This window comes from Dipteris shenzhenensis, chromosome 23, assembly GCF_047967505.1.
Source record: "Dipteris shenzhenensis isolate YYH24624 ecotype China chromosome 23, Dip_SZ_1.0, whole genome shotgun sequence".
NCBI lineage: Eukaryota > Viridiplantae > Streptophyta > Polypodiopsida > Gleicheniales > Dipteridaceae > Dipteris > Dipteris shenzhenensis.
Genome location: NC_141618.1, coordinates 5820831 through 5839079, shown reverse-complemented (window position 1 = coordinate 5839079; position 18249 = coordinate 5820831). Strand labels below are relative to the sequence as shown.

At 40.9% G+C, this 18249-nt stretch overlaps 1 protein-coding gene across 1 annotated transcript; it reads right to left on the bottom strand.

The window, feature by feature from the left end:
• Window positions 1-16011: 16011 nt before the first annotated feature.
• Window positions 16012-17801, bottom strand: LOC147886912 (tubulin alpha chain-like). The gene is made up of 4 exons (XM_087394127.1): window positions 17709-17801; window positions 17269-17503; window positions 16773-17143; window positions 16012-16668 (listed from the first exon to the last, which is right to left on the bottom strand). The coding sequence occupies exons 1-4, from the start codon at window positions 17799-17801 to the stop codon at window positions 16012-16014; spliced, it is 1356 nt and encodes a 451-aa protein (XP_087250253.1).
• Window positions 17802-18249: the final 448 nt, after the last annotated feature.

Genomic DNA, 18249 nt, shown 5'->3' with positions numbered 1-18249 from the left:
AATCAATTGAAATTATCTATATGTGCGAAGGCGTACATATGCTAGTGAGTGCTCATAAAACAATCTAGTCCTAACTATGGAAGACTTGGGACCCCCAAATCTTCATTATTGTTGGGGATGGCTTGCATGTTGATGTAGTAGCACTTCAGTCGGCTCTCGTTTATTGTTGTTGTGAATTGGACTCCATCCAATGTTTCTAGCAGCATAGCTCCGATGGGATTCATTTTTTTGACTCTATAGGGTCCTTGACCTAGAAATTTGAGCTTGCCCTTATGGACTTTGGTATTGTACAGCAGAATCAGGTCACCTTCCTTCATGTCTTTTTCTTTGAGGTTTCTATCAAACCATGCCTTCCTTCTTCGTTTTCTATTGTTATGGCATGGTAGGCAACTAATCTAGTCTCTATATGATTCTTTAATTGGTAGAGTCTTTCTTTTAGCGATGCATGATCTTCCATATGTTCTTGTACTGCTCTTTCATTTCTTTGTAGGACCAAGCCATGCAATCTCTATATTCCATTAGCAATGCTTTCAATTCATTTTCTTCTTTGAGACTGAGCCGTTCACCGATGTACATAGGCTTTTCTTCTTCACCATCCAAGGCAAGATTCAATTTCCTTGGGTGGCACTTTCCGTGGATGTGCTAGGCATGGTTGTGGGATTGGCATGGCTGGTTTTACCAGAGTGCTCTTTGCTTTTTGAACAGAAAGGAGTTTTTGCTGTGCCACTTCTTTCTATTTTCTTACTATGATCAAGATTGGCTGTGATGCCACACTTCGTGTTGCCACACTGTGATTTTCCACACTTATCATCTCCAGGGGTACTTCAAGTTTTACTTTCATGGTTGGCTAAGGCTTTGTTCTTAGTGGGCAATCCATGCAAGCATGCCCAACTCTGCATTCCTTGCACACAAGTTGGAATGAAATGGGGTTACCCTTGTGTGGGCATTCTGCTATGTGGTGGTTTTCTCCACAACCAAGACACTTGATGGGTGTTCAATATGTGGTGGGCCTTACTTGATTAGCATACACTGGGATTAGTCCTTTGGCACCATCCATGTGGTACATAAGGTATTTTGTTTCATACTCATAGTGAGGTTCTAGCTCTTCAATTTGGAGTTGTTGCACCGGAACTACTGGAGTAAGATTGGGAGCCCATGGATATTGTGGAGGATTGGGATTCCTCATTAGTTGAGGCACTTATATTCTCACCGAGATTCATCTTTTACTCTTAGGGCCATGGCTTTCACTTTGTCCTTGGTGGTGCGATCTTTGTGGGAAGTGCTTCCCTTCTTTGAAGATTTCTTGTCACGAGATGACTTGATTTATAGCCATCACTGTCACTATCAAAATCAGTCATGTTGTCCTCAATGTCAATTGTAGCTTCAAGAGCATCACTGAAATGTGCGTAGCTGCTGAATTTTTTCATATCCTTGTGAATGGATTTTTTCAGGCCAGAGATGTGAGAAAGGAGGATGAAAGGGGAAAAGAGAGAGGAAAGGAGGAAAAGAGAAGAAGGAGACGGAGAAGGAGAAGGAGAAGGAGGAGAAGGAGATGGAGACATATGCTCATGCTTATGCATGAGCATATAAGCATAAAAGAAAAAGAGAGAAAGCTTAAGCATAAAAGAAAAAGAGAGAAAAAGAGATTGAAAGAGAGGAAAGAGGGGGGGAAAGAGAGAGGAAAAGAGGAAAAGAGATTGAAAGAGGGAGACATATGCTCATGCATAAGCATAAGCATAAGAGAAGGAGACATATGCTCATGCTTATGCTTATGCTTATGCATGAGCATAAGAGAAGGAGACATATGCTCATGCTTATGCTTATGCATGAGCATAAGAGAAGGAGACATATGCTTATGCTTATGCATAAGAGAAAGAACAGGGAAAGGAAACAAAGCATATGCTTATGCTTATGCATGAGCATATAAGCATAAAAGAAAAAGAGAGAAAGCTTAAGCATAAAAGAAAAAGAGAGAAAAAGAGATTGAAAGAGAGGAAAGAGGGGGGGAAAGAGAGAGAAAAAGAGGAAAAGAGAGGGGAAGAGGGAGACATATGCTCATGCATAAGCGTAAGCATAAGAGAAGGAGACATATGCTCATGCTTATGCATGAGCATAAGAGAAGGATACATATGCTCATGCTTATGCTTATGCATGAGCATAAGAGAAGGAGACATATGCTTATGCTCATGCATAAGAGGAAGAAGAGGGAAAGGAAACAAAGCATATGCTTATGCTTATGCATGAGCATATAAGCATAAAAGAAAAAGAGAAAGCTTAAGCATAAAAGAAAAAGAGAGAGCATAAACATAAGAGAAGGAAGAGGGGAAATGAGATTGAAAGAGGGAAAAAAGAAGAGAAGAAAAGGAGGGAAAAAGAGATTGAAAGAGAGGGAAAAAGAAGAGAAGGAAAGGAGGGAAAAAGAGATCGAAAGAGGGGTAAAAAGAAGAGGGGAAAAGAGATTGAAAGAGGGGAAAAAGAAGAGGGAAAAAGAAGAGAAGGAAGAGGAGAAAAGAGGGAAAGAAGAGGGAAGAGAGGGTAATTACAAACTTGTGTAGATGATGGGACTGTCCACGATACCTAGTGATCACACCTACAAGGTGTAGCTTCCAGTTGGGAAGTAGTTTTGGGATCGCAAGATTGAAGCGCTTTCTCTCCGGATTCTAGACTACATAGCTGCACTTACGTGCTACATCATGCACTTGGAGCATGTGGACTTGTTAATCAGAATAGAGTGGTTTAAAACCCATGATATTCGAATTGGATGGAAGGAATGTAATCTTTCTTTTTTGGATAAGGACACCCAATTTTATATTCAGTGTGATAATATTTCCTCTTCTCAGGGACCTATTGTATTTGCGATGCAACTTTGGAATATATTAAATACTTCTCATTATGATGTGTATCAGTGTGTTTTGATTCTGCATTCTTCATTTGTTATCTCTGTTAATAACAAGAATGATTCAAGTGTGTTTGAACACACCGTGAATTGAGAACGTTGTTAGATGATTTCATGGATGTATTCCCTGCTCAACTGTTGGAAGGTTTACCTCGAGAATGGGCAGTAGACCATCGCATAAATTTAGTTCATGGGGCTCAACCTATTAGTGTTTCACCTTATAGGATGAGCCAGCTTGAGGAGGATGAGTTAGCTTCACAACTACAAGATTATTTAAATATGGGCTATATTCGCCTAAGTAAATCACCTTGGGGAGCACGTGTCCTCTTAAGAAAGAAGAAAGATAATTCGTGGAGAATGTGTATAGATTATAAACAATTGAATAAAGTGACAATTAAGAATCGATACCCTCTTCCTCATTCTGATGATTTGATAGACCGTTTGGTCGGAGCGAAGTATTTCACTAAGATTGATTTGCGTACGGGTTATCACTAAATCCCTATCTATGCTAAACACATAGATAGAACCACATTCCGAACTAGGTATGGCCACTATGAGTTTCTCGTATTACCTTTTGGTTTGACCAATGCTCCTGTCACCTTCCAGCAAATGATGAACGATTTGTTCTGAGAAGAGCAATCAACTCCTCAAAATCAGGAAATTTTTCACGGACGGCAATGGATGTCCAGAACTGTACATAATCCTTTCCTAGACCATTCAAGGTCACATAAACTAAATCATCATCTTCCACTAGTGACACAATAGAAGAAAAGAGGGGAAGAGAGGGTTCCTACACCCATCACTGCAGCTAGGCGCTAGCTGCAGGCTAATACAAATAACAAAAATAATAAAAGGAAAAAAGAGGAAGCACTTTCTTACCTGGAATAGTCCCGCTCGGTGTTTTGTGGACTGGCCCTACAAAAGAGAGGAAACATACCATTTTTCAAATAACTAGTTAGAGGAAGGAGGAGTTTAAAGAAGCAACTTCTTAAAGGGATTGGATTGAGGAGACAAGGAGAAAAAGGAGGAAGAGAAATACAAAAAAGACTAGAAGAGATGAGTCTTCTTTCTTTTACAAAATCTCGTTTTTTGTCTTTAACCCTTGAAAATCAAGCATGAAAACTAGCACATAGCCTTAGCAATACAAGGAGAAACATGCTTTAATACTCACAAAACAAAATCTCATAAAAAACGAACCTACATTGCTCAAAGAGACTCACCTTCTTGAAAAACTTCTTTTCACACAAGCAAAGAGGGAGAAGGGTGGAGAGGGAGCATAAGTGTTAGGAGAGGGGTGAGTAGTGGTGAGGAGTGGAGAATAGAGAGGAGGAAAGCGAGGTCGTTGGATATAGGTGGGAGGAGATATTGCTTTTCTCAGAATAGAGATTGCTAAAGAAAGCGCCGAATCGTATGGTTTCGGGTTTTAGCCCACAGCATCGCTATATAGCGACGCTGTATATAGCGACATTTATATTTAAAAGCATTGCTATATAGCGATAGAACAAAGCAAATCCTCGCTATATAGCAACAGAACAGAGCAAAACGTCGCTATATAGTGATGCTTCAGGACACTTATTGTTTAAAGTTAAAAAAGAAGCTCATAGATGCTATTTTATTATTGTTAATATATTTCCTTGCAACTTATGTTATGATTTTATAAGTGTGCAGATGGAAGGAATGAGTGGAAGCTCGTCAAATGATGTGCCAATGCCCAGGAGCACAAAGTGGCTTATGGAGAGGTTGTATTGTCATTGCACTCATTGCAAGTGAGAAGTACAACATCAACGTCGTATTATCATGCACCACTTGCGGATGTATGGGGAGAAGCCCGAACCAGTACCCACTGGTGGTGTTGCACGTGTTGATGGATTATCAATAAGTCAAAGCTATTTAAGTTCGTGGTTAATATTGGATACCATTATGATACGAAACCGTGAGACAAGATCTTATATTTACACAAAATCTTAAAACAGGATGAGGAGGCTGACGAGGGTACGCATATACCTTCACACTTTGAGCAAGACTATAGTCTCCCGGATGATGACGAGGGTATGGTCGATATGATGGATTCTATTTTTAGGGGCACTACATCCCATGTACATGTGATGTCAAAGTTTGCGGTCGAAATGCGAGAGTTGCAATCAACACAGTTGTACGAGGGTGCTAGGATGTCTAAACTATGTGCTTGTCTCTCAATCTTGAATCTGCAAATAAAGTATGGGTGGTCAGATACAAGTGTCTCGGCCTTAATGAGGTTAGCTCTTGCATTAATTTGACTCATTGTTTGGATATTGTTTGTTTTGAGAATCATCATGTATGGATTAGTGTACTGAATCATCATTATTCGAAGCCTATGTATGTTTGAATTGTGATAGGTTGCTCCAGAAGATGTTGCCTGCACAAAATACCATGCCTGCATCAAGAGATGAAGCGAAGAAGATGCTAACAACAGTGGGTATGGATTATGATACCATCCGTGCTTGCCGTAATGACTGTATTCTCTTTCATCGTGAGCATGAAGATTTGGCTAGTTGTCCGAAATGTGGAGAACAACAATATAGAGATGACTTGTAGGGTGAGCAGATACCAGTAAAGGTCTTGAGACACTTTCCCATCATTGCAAGAATACATCACATGTTCCGATGCAAATCCATAGCGGAGTTGATGACATGGCATGCATCTCATCGGTCCACTGATGACACATTGAGGATTCCCACAGATTGTGCAGCTTGGAAGCACATAGACAATCAGTGGTCGGACTTTGCAAGGGAGCCACGCAACTTACATCTTGGGCTCGCCATGGACGATGTGAATCTTTTCGGGTTACGCTCGACATCTTGGTCGACATGGCCCATAGTCATAGTGAATTACAATATCCCACCATGGCTAACAATAAAAAAGGGACACCTCATGCTTGCACTACTTGTGCTAGGGAAGTACAAGGCAAAAAATATGGACGTGTACATGGCACCTTTGATAGAGGAGTTATAGATATTATGGAGAGGAGTGTGGGTCTTTGATATTTCCAGAGCTCCTAGACATACCAATGATATTTTGGTCAGGGGTATCTTGATGTGGACCATGCATGACTACCCAGGATATGGAGAGTGCGCAGGTACGTGGTTGTGTCTTTACATGTATAATATAGGATTATGCTTTTATGACTCTCTTTTGCATGCATGTCTTATACTAACACATGTCTTATACTAACACATTCATGCACGCGTGTAGGACTTGTTACAAGTGGGTACCATGCTTGTCCTGTTTGTGGACCGGGTTTGAAATCTCTTGCACGGTACTCCAAACATATGAGAAAAAATATTTATGAAGGTCATGCTCGATATCTTCCACTAGACCATGTCGCATGTGGAGGTTAGCTTGATCCGCCATCATCATATTTGAAGGCAAGTGACTGGATTCAGGCTTGGAGGGCGAATGGAGAGGAACCTCCTCCTGGTATGAAGAGGCTATCGATCTTTCACGAGCTTCCTTATTGGGGTCAGTTACAAATATCTTACATGGGCATGTGAAATAGGTGGATATCTCAAAAAGAGATCTCCATATCGAGCATCGAGAAGGCTAGGGTGGAATCCATGGAAGCCGTATGCTTGCTTGAGAAGCACTTTCCCTCGAGCATTATGACAACTCAAGTCCACTTGCTTGTGCGCATAGTTGATGAGGTGGATATTACAGGTACCGTTCATAGTCGGTGGATGTTTTTTCTCGAGCGGTTTATGAAAACCTTGAAGGGATTTGTAAGACAAAGAGCAAGACTAGAAGCAAGCATGGCACAGGGATGGCTTGTGCAAGAGTCATTAGTATATATCACGGAGTTTCTTGCATCCATAGATCCTGATATGCCGCAAGCTTGGCATAATAAGGATGATGATCGCATCGTTGGCAGGGTTCCCCAAGGAAGTGAAGAAAAGTCAGAACCTCTTCCAAGGAACAAAAGGGTAAGGAGACAGCAAAGGACGCACCAAAAGAGCAAAAGTCAGCCAGCCAGCCTCCTTCAAAGAAAGCAGCCCGGAACAAACCTATCAGGTGGTCTAGACACTCTAGATGATCTTCTCAAGGGTATTTCAGCTCGGCCACATTTGGCTCATCATTTCCACCAATAGATGATCCATCATCTACCCTTGATTGTATACCTGTGGGAGTACTTGTTGGTATCATTTCTTGCACATTTGGTGCATGGACAGCTTGCTGTCTATCAACATATGCAGGTGGATTCACATCCTGGAAAGTGATTCTCCTCATTTCCACATCCCTCATGGGTGCCTTATGCATCTTCTTCTCATTGAAGACTACATCATGGCTGCATATGATCTTCTTTGCTTTTGGATCCCAGAGACTATCTAGCCCATCTCTCCACTTTCACCATAACCCAGAAAGATGCATTTCCTAGACTTAGGATCTAGCTTCTTTTGAAGCTCTTTTGGCACATGTGCATATGCCTCACACCCAAATATACGCAAATGAGAGTAAGAGGGCTTCTTGCCACTCCATGCCTCTTCAGGAATACCACCATCCAAACTCTTATCAGGTGATCTATTGATCACATGCATTGCAGTCTTCATTGCCTCAGCCCAAAAACCACCAGAAAGACTTGCATTGGAAAGCATGCATTGCAACCTTTCTTTAATGGTATGGTTCATCTTTTTTGCTTTGGAGTACGAGGGGATGTGAGCTCCCTCTTAATCCCACGTGCATCACAGAAATGCTGAAAGTCATGAGAGAGATACTCTCCACCATTGTCAGTCTGTAGGCATTTAAGCATTCTACCTGACTAATTCTCAACCAAGGCCAGCCATTTCTGAAATACCTGGAACACATCACTCTTCCGAGCTATAGCATAAGCCCACACTTTCCTAGTTGCATCATCAATGAATGTCACATAGTATTCAGCCCCACCTAATGACTGTGTAGGCATGGGACCACATACGTTTGAATGCACCAAATCAAGCTTTTCAAACTCTTTCTTTCCCCTTCTTTTATGGGCTGATTTAGTCTGCTTCCCATAGAGACAGTGCTCACAAAATTCAAAATCAGAGAAACTCAAATGCAGTACATAACCCAAATGGCATAAGAGTTTCATTCCATTCTGGCTCATGTGCCCCAACCTGCAATGCCACAAAGAAGTGCTTGGCTGCTCGGTTATTGCAACAACATGATCAAATACCCCTAATTCATGTAAGGGATACAAAGTCCCACACTTGGCACCCCTGGCCAAAAGCATAGAGCCCTTCCGAATTTTCCAACTCTGAAAGCCAAAAGTGGTGTGAAAACCAGCATCATCTAGCTGACCCATTGAAATAAGACTCTTGGTCAACTTAGGCACATGTCTCACATCTTTCAAAATAAATGCAGACCCATTTGCGAAAGAAAACTTGATGTCACCTACTTCCACTATGTCACATGCATAGTCATTTCCAAGATGCACACAACCTGTCTTTCCACTGTCATAAGTGGAAAACCATTCCCTATGGGGAGTAACATGGAATGAAGCACCAGAATCCAAAATCCAATCCTGGGAATATGCATCATCTGAAGTGGTAAGCAACTCTGCAGATAAACTAGACATCAAGAGAACGTCATTGTCACTATCATGTATGACTGCATTGATCTCCTCGATCTTCACTTTTCCTTTGTCCTCCCTTGGACTCTCTTCCTTTTGATTTGCACCCTAATTTGCATTCTTTTTCTTATCCTTTTGCTCTCTTTTCAGCTTGTAGCAATCCTTTTTCATATGGCCCTTCTTGTCACAGTGATAACACTCAATGTTCCGTGCCTTGGATTTGCTACGAGACTTCCCTCTTTCTTGGGACTTCCCCCTGAACTGTGATCTGCCCCTTTGCACATTTAAGGTTGCATCCTACTTGTTGCCGTCCATAGACTTTGTCTAATCTCCTCGGCCAACAAGCTACCCACAACATCATCAAATTTGAGTACTCCACCAGGTGCAGAGTTACTGACAGCTGTACAAAAGGTATCCCATGAGGATGGCAATGAACATAAGAGAAATATTGTCTTAGTCTCCGCATCAAAATTCATCTTCTGAGCCTGAAGTTGGCTAAAAATAATATTGAATTCATTCAAGTGAGAAGCAATGGAGACCCCTTCCTTCATCTGTAGCTCAAACAACCTGTTCATGAGGTAAACTTTATTAGAGGCAGTTTCCTTCTCATAAGTGGCACACAGTTTCTTCCACAAATCTTCCGTAGTCTGCTCATTTACTTCTGTGAATTTATAAACTAACTCTGCAAGATGAAGTCTAATAGTAGACTTTGCTAATGCATCCAACTCATTCCAATCATCCTCAAACATATTTGCAGGCTTAGCTTCAATCCCTGCCAAGGGTTTAATCTGATTCTTTTGAATAAGCACATCCCTTACATTCTTTCCACAAAGAAAAGTTTGTCCCATCAAACTTTTTAATGCTGAAAAAATCCTTTTCAGACATGGAAGAGGATGCCATGATGCAAATAAAGCAAAATCCCAAATGCTAGTGCCTACAAGAGATAATCACACCAAATACCAGGTGCACCCAAATGTGTATGCCACAATAGAGTGAAATATCACCAAAACTCATGTCTCAAAGCATCTGACTCATGTGCATATACTATGCATCCATATGAGCAAATCTGGCCCAAAAGAAAATGCCAACTGCAATGGCAATCCAAAATGCCAATAAGTGCCAAATGACTCAAGCATAAACACCGTCCACTGGCATATGCATTAATAATATCTCATCCAAGAGAGCATAGCACTATCAGTGCATCACTTGCAATGTGTCAAAGCTATCCCTCAGCATAAAATAGCATCTATGTGCAAAGCGTCCATAAAAATAGCATCCCACAAGGCAATTTGGGCCTATCAACGCATCCAATAAGGACTGCAATGCATCCAAATGGCCTATAAATCATCCACTGCAACCCAATGCACACCACGAATGAGCGCACACTGCTCAAACTGCAACCAGAGTGATCTACATAAGGTATTGTGGACACCAAAAGCAAGTAATAGTTGCTTCTATAAGTCAATATGGAGTCTCTATCATCAAATGGAACAGGGAAAAGCTCAAAAGATGACTTTTTCTTTGAAAACACTTAACAGGCTCTCAAAACCACTTTGCAAAACCAAAGTAACTTTTCCAAAGGTTCCTCCAAGGTCCCTACACACTCAGATGTAAGTAAAGTCACCCACAAAGCTTCCCACAGAGCTTCTCCTTCCTCCCACACAGTTGCTAAGCTTCAAGCATTCACGCACGCTCAGCTAGATCACTCAGGCTCTGATACCAGTTGAGAGTGCTCTCAACGGAAGCAAGAATGGAAGAGGGAGAGAGAGAAATAGAGAGTCACACAAGTTTTGGTGGGTGCAGAACCACCCTAATCTTCTTTTTCATTCATTTATATATGTGTTTGAGTATTGTACATAATCGGGGTAAAGGCACAGTGACCTTTAACCCCCACTTACAGTTTAAAAGTTTGGCTTGATGAATGCTCACTCTGTGACCACTCCTTGTCTTGTGAGCTCTATTAAAAATACTCGATTGACTCATGATGTTGAGGGTTCACATCAACTCTATGCCAATCTTGTTAGTTGCCTACAGTTTGTCGGTTTGAACACTCAACCAGATATTCTTTTTACTGAAAATTTTCTAGGTCAATATCTAGTTGCTTCCTCAATGCAACATTGGTCTATAACAAAACGTGTTCTAAAGTATTTGAAAGGCACTTCTGATTTTGGATTCGTTTATCGATGTCATACAAAATCATCTTCTATGATGTCTCTTGATCTTTGGGGATATACATATGCAGATTGGGCAAGATCTCACTTCTCTATGTAGTTACAAGTGGTAATTGCTTCTTTATCAATGGTTGCTTGGTTTCTTGGGCAAGTAAGAAGCAACGTTGTGTTGTTATTTCTACCATAGAATCTGAGTATGTAGCGGCTTCTCTAGCAGCTTGAGAATTGGTTTGGCTATGATAATTGCTTGCAGATATTGGTCATCCTCCATCATCCAGTACTCCTCTCAGATGTGATAATCAAAGTACCATAAGTCTAGCTAAAGACTATGTTCAGCATAACAAATCCAAACATATTGTTGTTCATTACCATTATGTCATACATGAAGTGAAGAAAGGGATGATAATGATTGAACATTGTCCCACTTCTCATATGATTGCATATATTCTCACTAAAGGACTTAGTGAGGCACGTTTGACAGTGCTATGATCAGAACATGGCATTCTTGCAGCTTCTCTCTTCTAAGATTAACACACCTATGGGTGACCTTTTGTATATAAATGCACATCTGCATTACATACTTGTAAATAATTGTATAAATGATCAACTTGTACACTTGTATATAGGAGCTCGGGTTTTTTCCTTGTGCTCCCCAAGGGTTTTTTCATCCGTAGCTAGAGACCTTTGTTTGAGTGGGGGTGTTAGAGCTATATATAGCTTGCCCTAACTTGAACTAGGTCTCACCTATATATATGTAACTAGTGAAAACTGGATGTGAAAACTGCTTTTCATCAAATGGATGTGAAAAGCACTTTTCACATCCATTGACCTTTGTTTGAGTCATGGAGGTGTTAGAGCTATATATAGCTTGCCCTAACTTGAACTAGGTCTCACCTATATATATGTAACTAGTGATCAATATGAATCAATCTTTGGGAGTCTATTTGGTGTATCTATCATCTCTTCTTCTTCTCTCTCAACATGGTATCAGAGCTACAAAGGTTTTGCTATTGTATGATCACTGTAATGAAGAAAGACAGGAAGTATTAGTTGTTCATTTGATTACATAGCGCTTTTAGTATCTCATCGCTTATTTTCTCTTGTCGATTTTGACATGTCTAACTTGATGTGGTTTTTTAGAGGTCTTCTGGTGCGAATTTGAGAAAGTTATCAGTGGCAAATGGATCATAGATCAAAATCATCAACACAATCGTGAGTAAAACCATGTTCAAAATCAATAGGCAGATCAGCATAAATATCAACACTATCATTAGAGGCCTGTGTATGTGCAGGATCCAAATCAATATTGTCATCACATTGCTCTGCAGAGTAGTAATGACATCAAAAGTGGAATCATTATCAAATAGAAAAGGAAAGGTAGAAAGTAAGGACTTAGTGTCCTCTACATCCTCAGTAGACCATGCCCCTCCCATTAACTGCTCATTGAATATGGCATCACGATTGATTATCACCTTCTTAGAAGAGGGATCATAGAATTTATAACCTTTAGAATTCGGAGAATATCCAATAAAATATGACCTTTTTGCTAGGAAGATCTAGCTTTTTCCATGTCTCTTTTGGTACATGAATATAAGCAATGCAACCAAAAGTTCGAAAATGTGATATAGAAGGAGTCTCCCTGTCCAAGCTGTGATTGGTATCTGACCTGAAGGTGCAGTTGTAGGAAGATGATTTTGCACAAAGATGATGGCTGTCAAAAGTGCTTCTACCCAAAAGCTTCGAGATAATCTAGAATGAAGGAGCATACATTCCATAGCATCAAGAGAAGTGCGATTCTTACGCTCTACATGAGCATTTTGTTGAGGAGAGTATGGAAGAGTATATTCACGATGAATGCCACACTCAATGCAACAATCATTAAAAAGATTAGAAATATATTATCCACCATTGTCACTACGAAGGGTCTTGATTCGAAAACCAGTATGAAGTTTCGCAACAGTTTTATATTGCTTAAATACTGATAAGGCCTCTCACTTATGTCGCAAGAGAAATGCAATTGTATATCTTGACCAATCATCAATGAAAATGATAAAATACATGTAGAAAGACTTGGATGGAGGAAAAGGTCCACATATATCAGTGTGAACAAGATCCAATAAAGCATATTAATGAGTTGAAGTAGATGCATGAAAGGGTTTTCGATGATGCTTGCCAAGAGCACAATATTCATAGAGGCCCATGTGAGGACAAGCTGAGAGATTCATACCATCCACAAGATCATGACGATTTATAGCAAGTAGCTTGGCAAAATCCGAATGAACGAAACGATGATGCCATAGCTTGCAGTCCAGATTACTAGGGGTTGTAACCACATTAGCAATATCATCATTTAAGGAAAGTTGAAAGAGGTTACCATTCTGAGGAGCAACTGCTATGGTATGTCCATCTTTTTCAATCCGACATTGTGTGTGGTCAAAGCCAATAAAGAGACCAAGATCAACAAGTCGTGCAATAGAAAGAAGATTTCTCTAAAGATCTGGAACATGGAGAACACCTCGCAAGACTCTTGTTGAAGAAAAAGTGCCAAGATATAAATCACCAACACCCATGACTTGACAAAGTAGTGTCATCAGCAAGATAAACCAATTTCTTGTGAGAAAGAGCATGATAATTATGTAACCATTGAGATTGATATGTCATATTACGAGTAGCACCAGAATCAACAATAAAAGTGGAACCATCTCGAACATGAAGTATCCTTTCTGGAGAGACATCAGAACAGATATGATTTGCCTCTTGATGAGTATGGGCATCTTGTTATTGAGCAGCATATGCTTGAGTACGTTCGCAATCATAACACCTCTTGTAACACCGAAAGGATGGATGATTTTTGTCACTATATTCACAAGGAGAATTATTGGATAAGCAGGGTTGCTTAGTGGTAACACCATGTTCCTCATCATATTGCCGAGCCCAACAGTCAGATATAACATGACTATGCTTATCATAGTAAGAACAATGTTTCTCAAGATATTTGAGATGAGAAGAATTGCCACCTCTATATGGATGACCACCATATCCATAACCACCACATCCATATTTAAAGAAAGGACGCTTGCGAGCAACACAAGCTGTCTCTGAATTTGCATCATCGATTGTTATCATGACAGATTCATGAGGGTCTTTATGATGCTCGCATTGTTGAGTGTACTCAATCAAAGAAATACATGTTTGATCAAAATCAATCTCGTCTTTGTTGGAAAGGATGGTAACAATATTATCATATAATGGATCCTGGACTGTGTTGAGAAGATAGGTCACCAATTGATTTCGTGGAACAGGTGCACCAGCAGCAGCAAGTTGATTGACGATATTCTTGAATGAGTCAATATGAGTTGTCATAGGAGCTCCAACTTTGTACGAAGTGCTCAAAAGATTAAGAAGATAAAGAATCTTTGTGACAGATTTCTTCTCAAAAGTAGAAACGAGATATTTCCATATTGCATGAGAAGAAGGAAGGGCAAATACATCCAGCATAAGAGAATCATGTAGAGCAGATAAAATATACCAACGAGATGCTTTATCATGAGAATGCCAATCAGCAAAGTCAGAATATCTCCATTGCTCAAAGAGAAGGCCTTGAGTCACAAGAGCATGATTCGGAGTTGCATCAATAAGTTGGGATAGACAAATGAGATCACCAAGAATAATATCTGAAAGATTATCACCTTCGAGCATCAATAACATCTTCACTTTCCAACCAGGAAAATCATGTCCTTGAAATAGAGGGACAGATCATTGGCCAGAAGGAAAGCCGTTAACGATTATAGACGTTGCCATCATACTTCAAGAGAATACGTTTGTCAGAGCTCACATCAATGATCAAGAATACAATGGTCGCTCTGAAAATATAAAACTCGAGATACCCCAAAAAAGGATAGAATGTGAGACGGGAGTATACTAGAAATAGCATGCATGCCAGGAAAGCGCTTTGAGCTTGTTGATCACGAAACCACAATATTTTTGGAGAAGAGCAGAACTTGTCGATCACGAAATGGAGGTGTTTTTGGCGAAAAGCAATACGATCATGCTGATCACGAAACCAATACGTTTATCATGAAGCCTTGAGATTCTTAGCGAAAAGCAATACGAACGTGCCAATCACGAAACCAAGAAAAAAGTAGTCATCATGAAAACTGATGTTACTTTCTGCTTCGAAGTCCGATTAGGGCGTTTAAGTGCTCCAAACGAAGAGCACGATGAGAGCTACAAAAATCTATGATTCATTTGCCACTAATAACTTTACCGAATTTGCACCAGAAGACCTTCAAAAACCACATCAAGTTAGACATGTCAAAATCGACGAGAGAAAATAAGCGATGAGATACTGAAAGCGCTATGTAATCAAATCAACAACTAATACTTCTTGTCTTTCTTTATTACAGTGAGCATACAATAGCGAAACCTTTGTAGCTCTAATACTATGTTGAGAGAGAAGAAGAAGAGATGATAGACACACTAAATAGACTTCCAAAGATTGATTCATATTGATCACTAGTTACATATATATAGGTGAGACATAGTTCAAGTTAGGACAAGCTATATATAGCTCTAACGGATCACATATGTCCAATGCTTTGAGAGAAAAATAGCTAGAAATACCCATTAATTCATTATATATCCACTAAATTATTTGTGTTTATCTATCAATTCCTAGGTAATGTTAAGTGATGAATACAAGTTTCTAAACAAACTACCATGTATATGCATTGCAATGAAGTTGTCTTTTATCAACTACCATGTATATGCATTGCAATGAAGTTGTCTTTTATCATCATTACCTCCTCATTACCAAGCCATGGATAAATTTATTCAATTAATATTTTAAGGTTTTTAAAGCATCGTTAGAGACTCTTCTACATTGACATAAAGGAAGTATAGTTTATTTTTTAGACGTATATTTTACAAAATTTGCCATGCATACATTAAAGAATGGTGCAATGCAACTTGCTAAGCAATGGTGGCTAGTTTTTCACTACTTAATGAATTTTGCTCTATTGAATTTTTTATCTGTATGGCTAAGTATCTTAATTACCATTCTTGAAGCTACTAATTTTAGAAGAGCCTCACCCATGCTTCATTATGGAGTGCTATCCACTTATAATCATGTACAAAGTGTGAAGAGATGTTAATTGTGCAATCAACAACCTAAGTGAAGCATTCTTACAGATTTTTGTACAAAAAGCGAATGAATCTATTGCACGGGTCGTCTTCAAAGCTTTTATTCGAAAAGAAAATCACGTGGAAGTGGTGTATATTATATGGAAGACTATGAATGGCGAAGAAGATTGAAAAAAATTGTCATGAACTAACTGCAGAGCGTAAAGTACGTAGTCGTCCTTAAGCTAGTATTCTTCTCCTTCGTCTTCTCCGTCACCTTCCGTAGAGTCTGCACCTACTTCCTCGAAATCTTTCTCCAGCGCTGCAAGATCCTCTCGTGCCTCAGAAAACTCCCCCTCTTCCATGCCTTCTCCCACATACCAGTGCACAAATGCTCTCTTTGCGTACATTAGATCAAACTTGTGGTCAAGCCTCGAGAATACTTCCGCTATGCTTGTAGAGTTGGAGATCATGCACACCGCTCTCTGAACCTTGGCCAGATCGCCTCCTGGCACCACTGTTGGTGGCTGGTAATTTATGCCACACTTGAAGCCCGTTGGGCACCAGTCCACGAATTGGATGGTCCGCTTTGTCTTGATGGTTCCTACCGATGCATTCACGTCCTTTGGTACCACATCTCCACGATACATCATACAGCACGCCATGTACTTACCGTGGCGCGGATCGCACTTAGCCATCATGGACGCCGGTTCGAATGCGCTGTTGGTAATCTCTGCCACCGACAGCTGCTCGTGGTAGGCCTTTTCGGCGGAGATGACTGGCGCATAGGAGGAGAGCATGAAATGGATTCGAGGGTATGGCACAAGATTAGTTTGGAATTCTGTAATATCTACGTTGAGCGCTCCATCGAACCGTAGAGATGCAGTCAAGGATGATATGACCTGCAGTTTCAGGCATTGCGATTTTTAAAGTCGTAACAGCAATTTCAAGGCATTGTTTCAGATAGTAAATCCTTCAGATTTCTTCTACGGGTGTTGAGTAGTACCTGAGAAATGAGGCGGTTCAGATTCGTATAAGTGGGTCGCTCAATATCGAGGGAGCGACGGCAGATATCGTAGATGGCTTCATTGTCAAGCATCACAGCAACATCGGTATGCTCCAATAGCGAGTGAGTGGAGAGAACGCTGTTATAAGGCTCTACGACAGCGTTAGAGACTTGCGGGGACGGATAGACAGTGAATCCGAGTTTGGATTTCTTGCCATAGTCTACTGATAGACGTTCGAGCAGCAAAGACCCTAGTCCTGAGCCAGTACCTCCGCCCACAGCGTGGAACACAAGAAAACCTTGTAGTCCGGTACAATTGTCCGCCAACTTTCGGATGCGATCTAGGCAGAGATCCACTATCTCTTTCCCGACTACAAAATCAACGAAAGCAATGGTCGATGTCGAAGAATACAGAAGCCCAGAGGTATATGGAAATCTTGCAACTGGACTTGAAATTTAAGAATGTTGCAGGTGCTAGCTGAGGACAGAAGATTACTAGTATAATGGCCTCGAGCAAAATTGTTAGCGGCATCCTCTTTTCCGCTGATTAGTTGCTCTGGGTGGAAGAGCTGGCGGTAGGTGCCAGTGCGAACTTCATCTATGACAGTGGGTTCCAAGTCGAGGAAGACAGCTCTGGGAACGTGCTTCCCGGCTCCGGTTTCGCTGAAGAAGGTATTGAAAGCATCGTCACCCCCTCCCACTGTTTTATCGCTGGGCATTTGGCCATCCGGCTGAGAAGCAAAGTAGCAGAAAGTAGTGATTATTCGATGGGTTGATGCAAACAAAATCCAACGATCTCTCTCCCTCACAGACCTTCCTCACACGCTCCTTTTCTCTTTATCTTTCTCTCTGTCTCTCTCTCTCACACATACACACTCACATACACGTGTGTGTATACACGCGCCTACAACAACGATGTGTTCCGGCGATAAGAACCTGAATGCCATGTTCGAGGCAGTAAAGCTCCCAGCAGGCGTTGCCCATCTGGATGCCAGCTTGGCCAATGTGGATGGAGATGCATTCTCTCATGGTGGAAGAAGTGGTGCAAGTAGGGGCTGAGGGGTGAGGAAGACGAGCAACAGGCTGGAGAGGAGGAGGTGGAGACCTGCGTGCAAGGGCTGGGCCTCCGACTCTGTGTGCGTGAGAATGTAGTTATGCGTGTATATTACTTATAGTAAGAAAAGAGAGATGGCGAGGGGGCGTGCTTCGTGATCGCAAAACGTTTTCACCGTCTCAGATCAGAAACAACAACCGCACCCTATAGTTCCTAACCCTTCTTCCTTTTGTTTAACACCATCTTACCTACCCACCTTACTCGCCCATGGAGGAAGAAATGGAATTGGAGGATCACAACTACTAAGAAATAGAATTGGAGGTGGAGGTTGATTGTTAGGTGTGGTGGTTTACAACACGTGGCCATCATCATCATAGTATTGTCACCAGCTTGTGATTAGCGTAGCGCTTGGAGGAGATGTAA

Bases quoted from the DNA above. Each gene is read 5' to 3' on its own strand.
- LOC147886912 (XM_087394127.1), bottom strand. From the start codon at position 17,801: ATGAGAGAATGCATCTCCATCCACATTGGCCAAGCTGGCATCCAGATG. The intron at 17,504-17,708 runs GTTCTTATCGCC...TTTGCTTCTCAG, and splicing joins GCCTCGAACATGGCATTCAG to CCGGATGGCCAAATGCCCAG. The intron at 16,669-16,772 runs GTACTACTCAAC...CTGAAACTGCAG, and splicing joins TGAACCGCCTCATTTCTCAG to GTCATATCATCCTTGACTGC.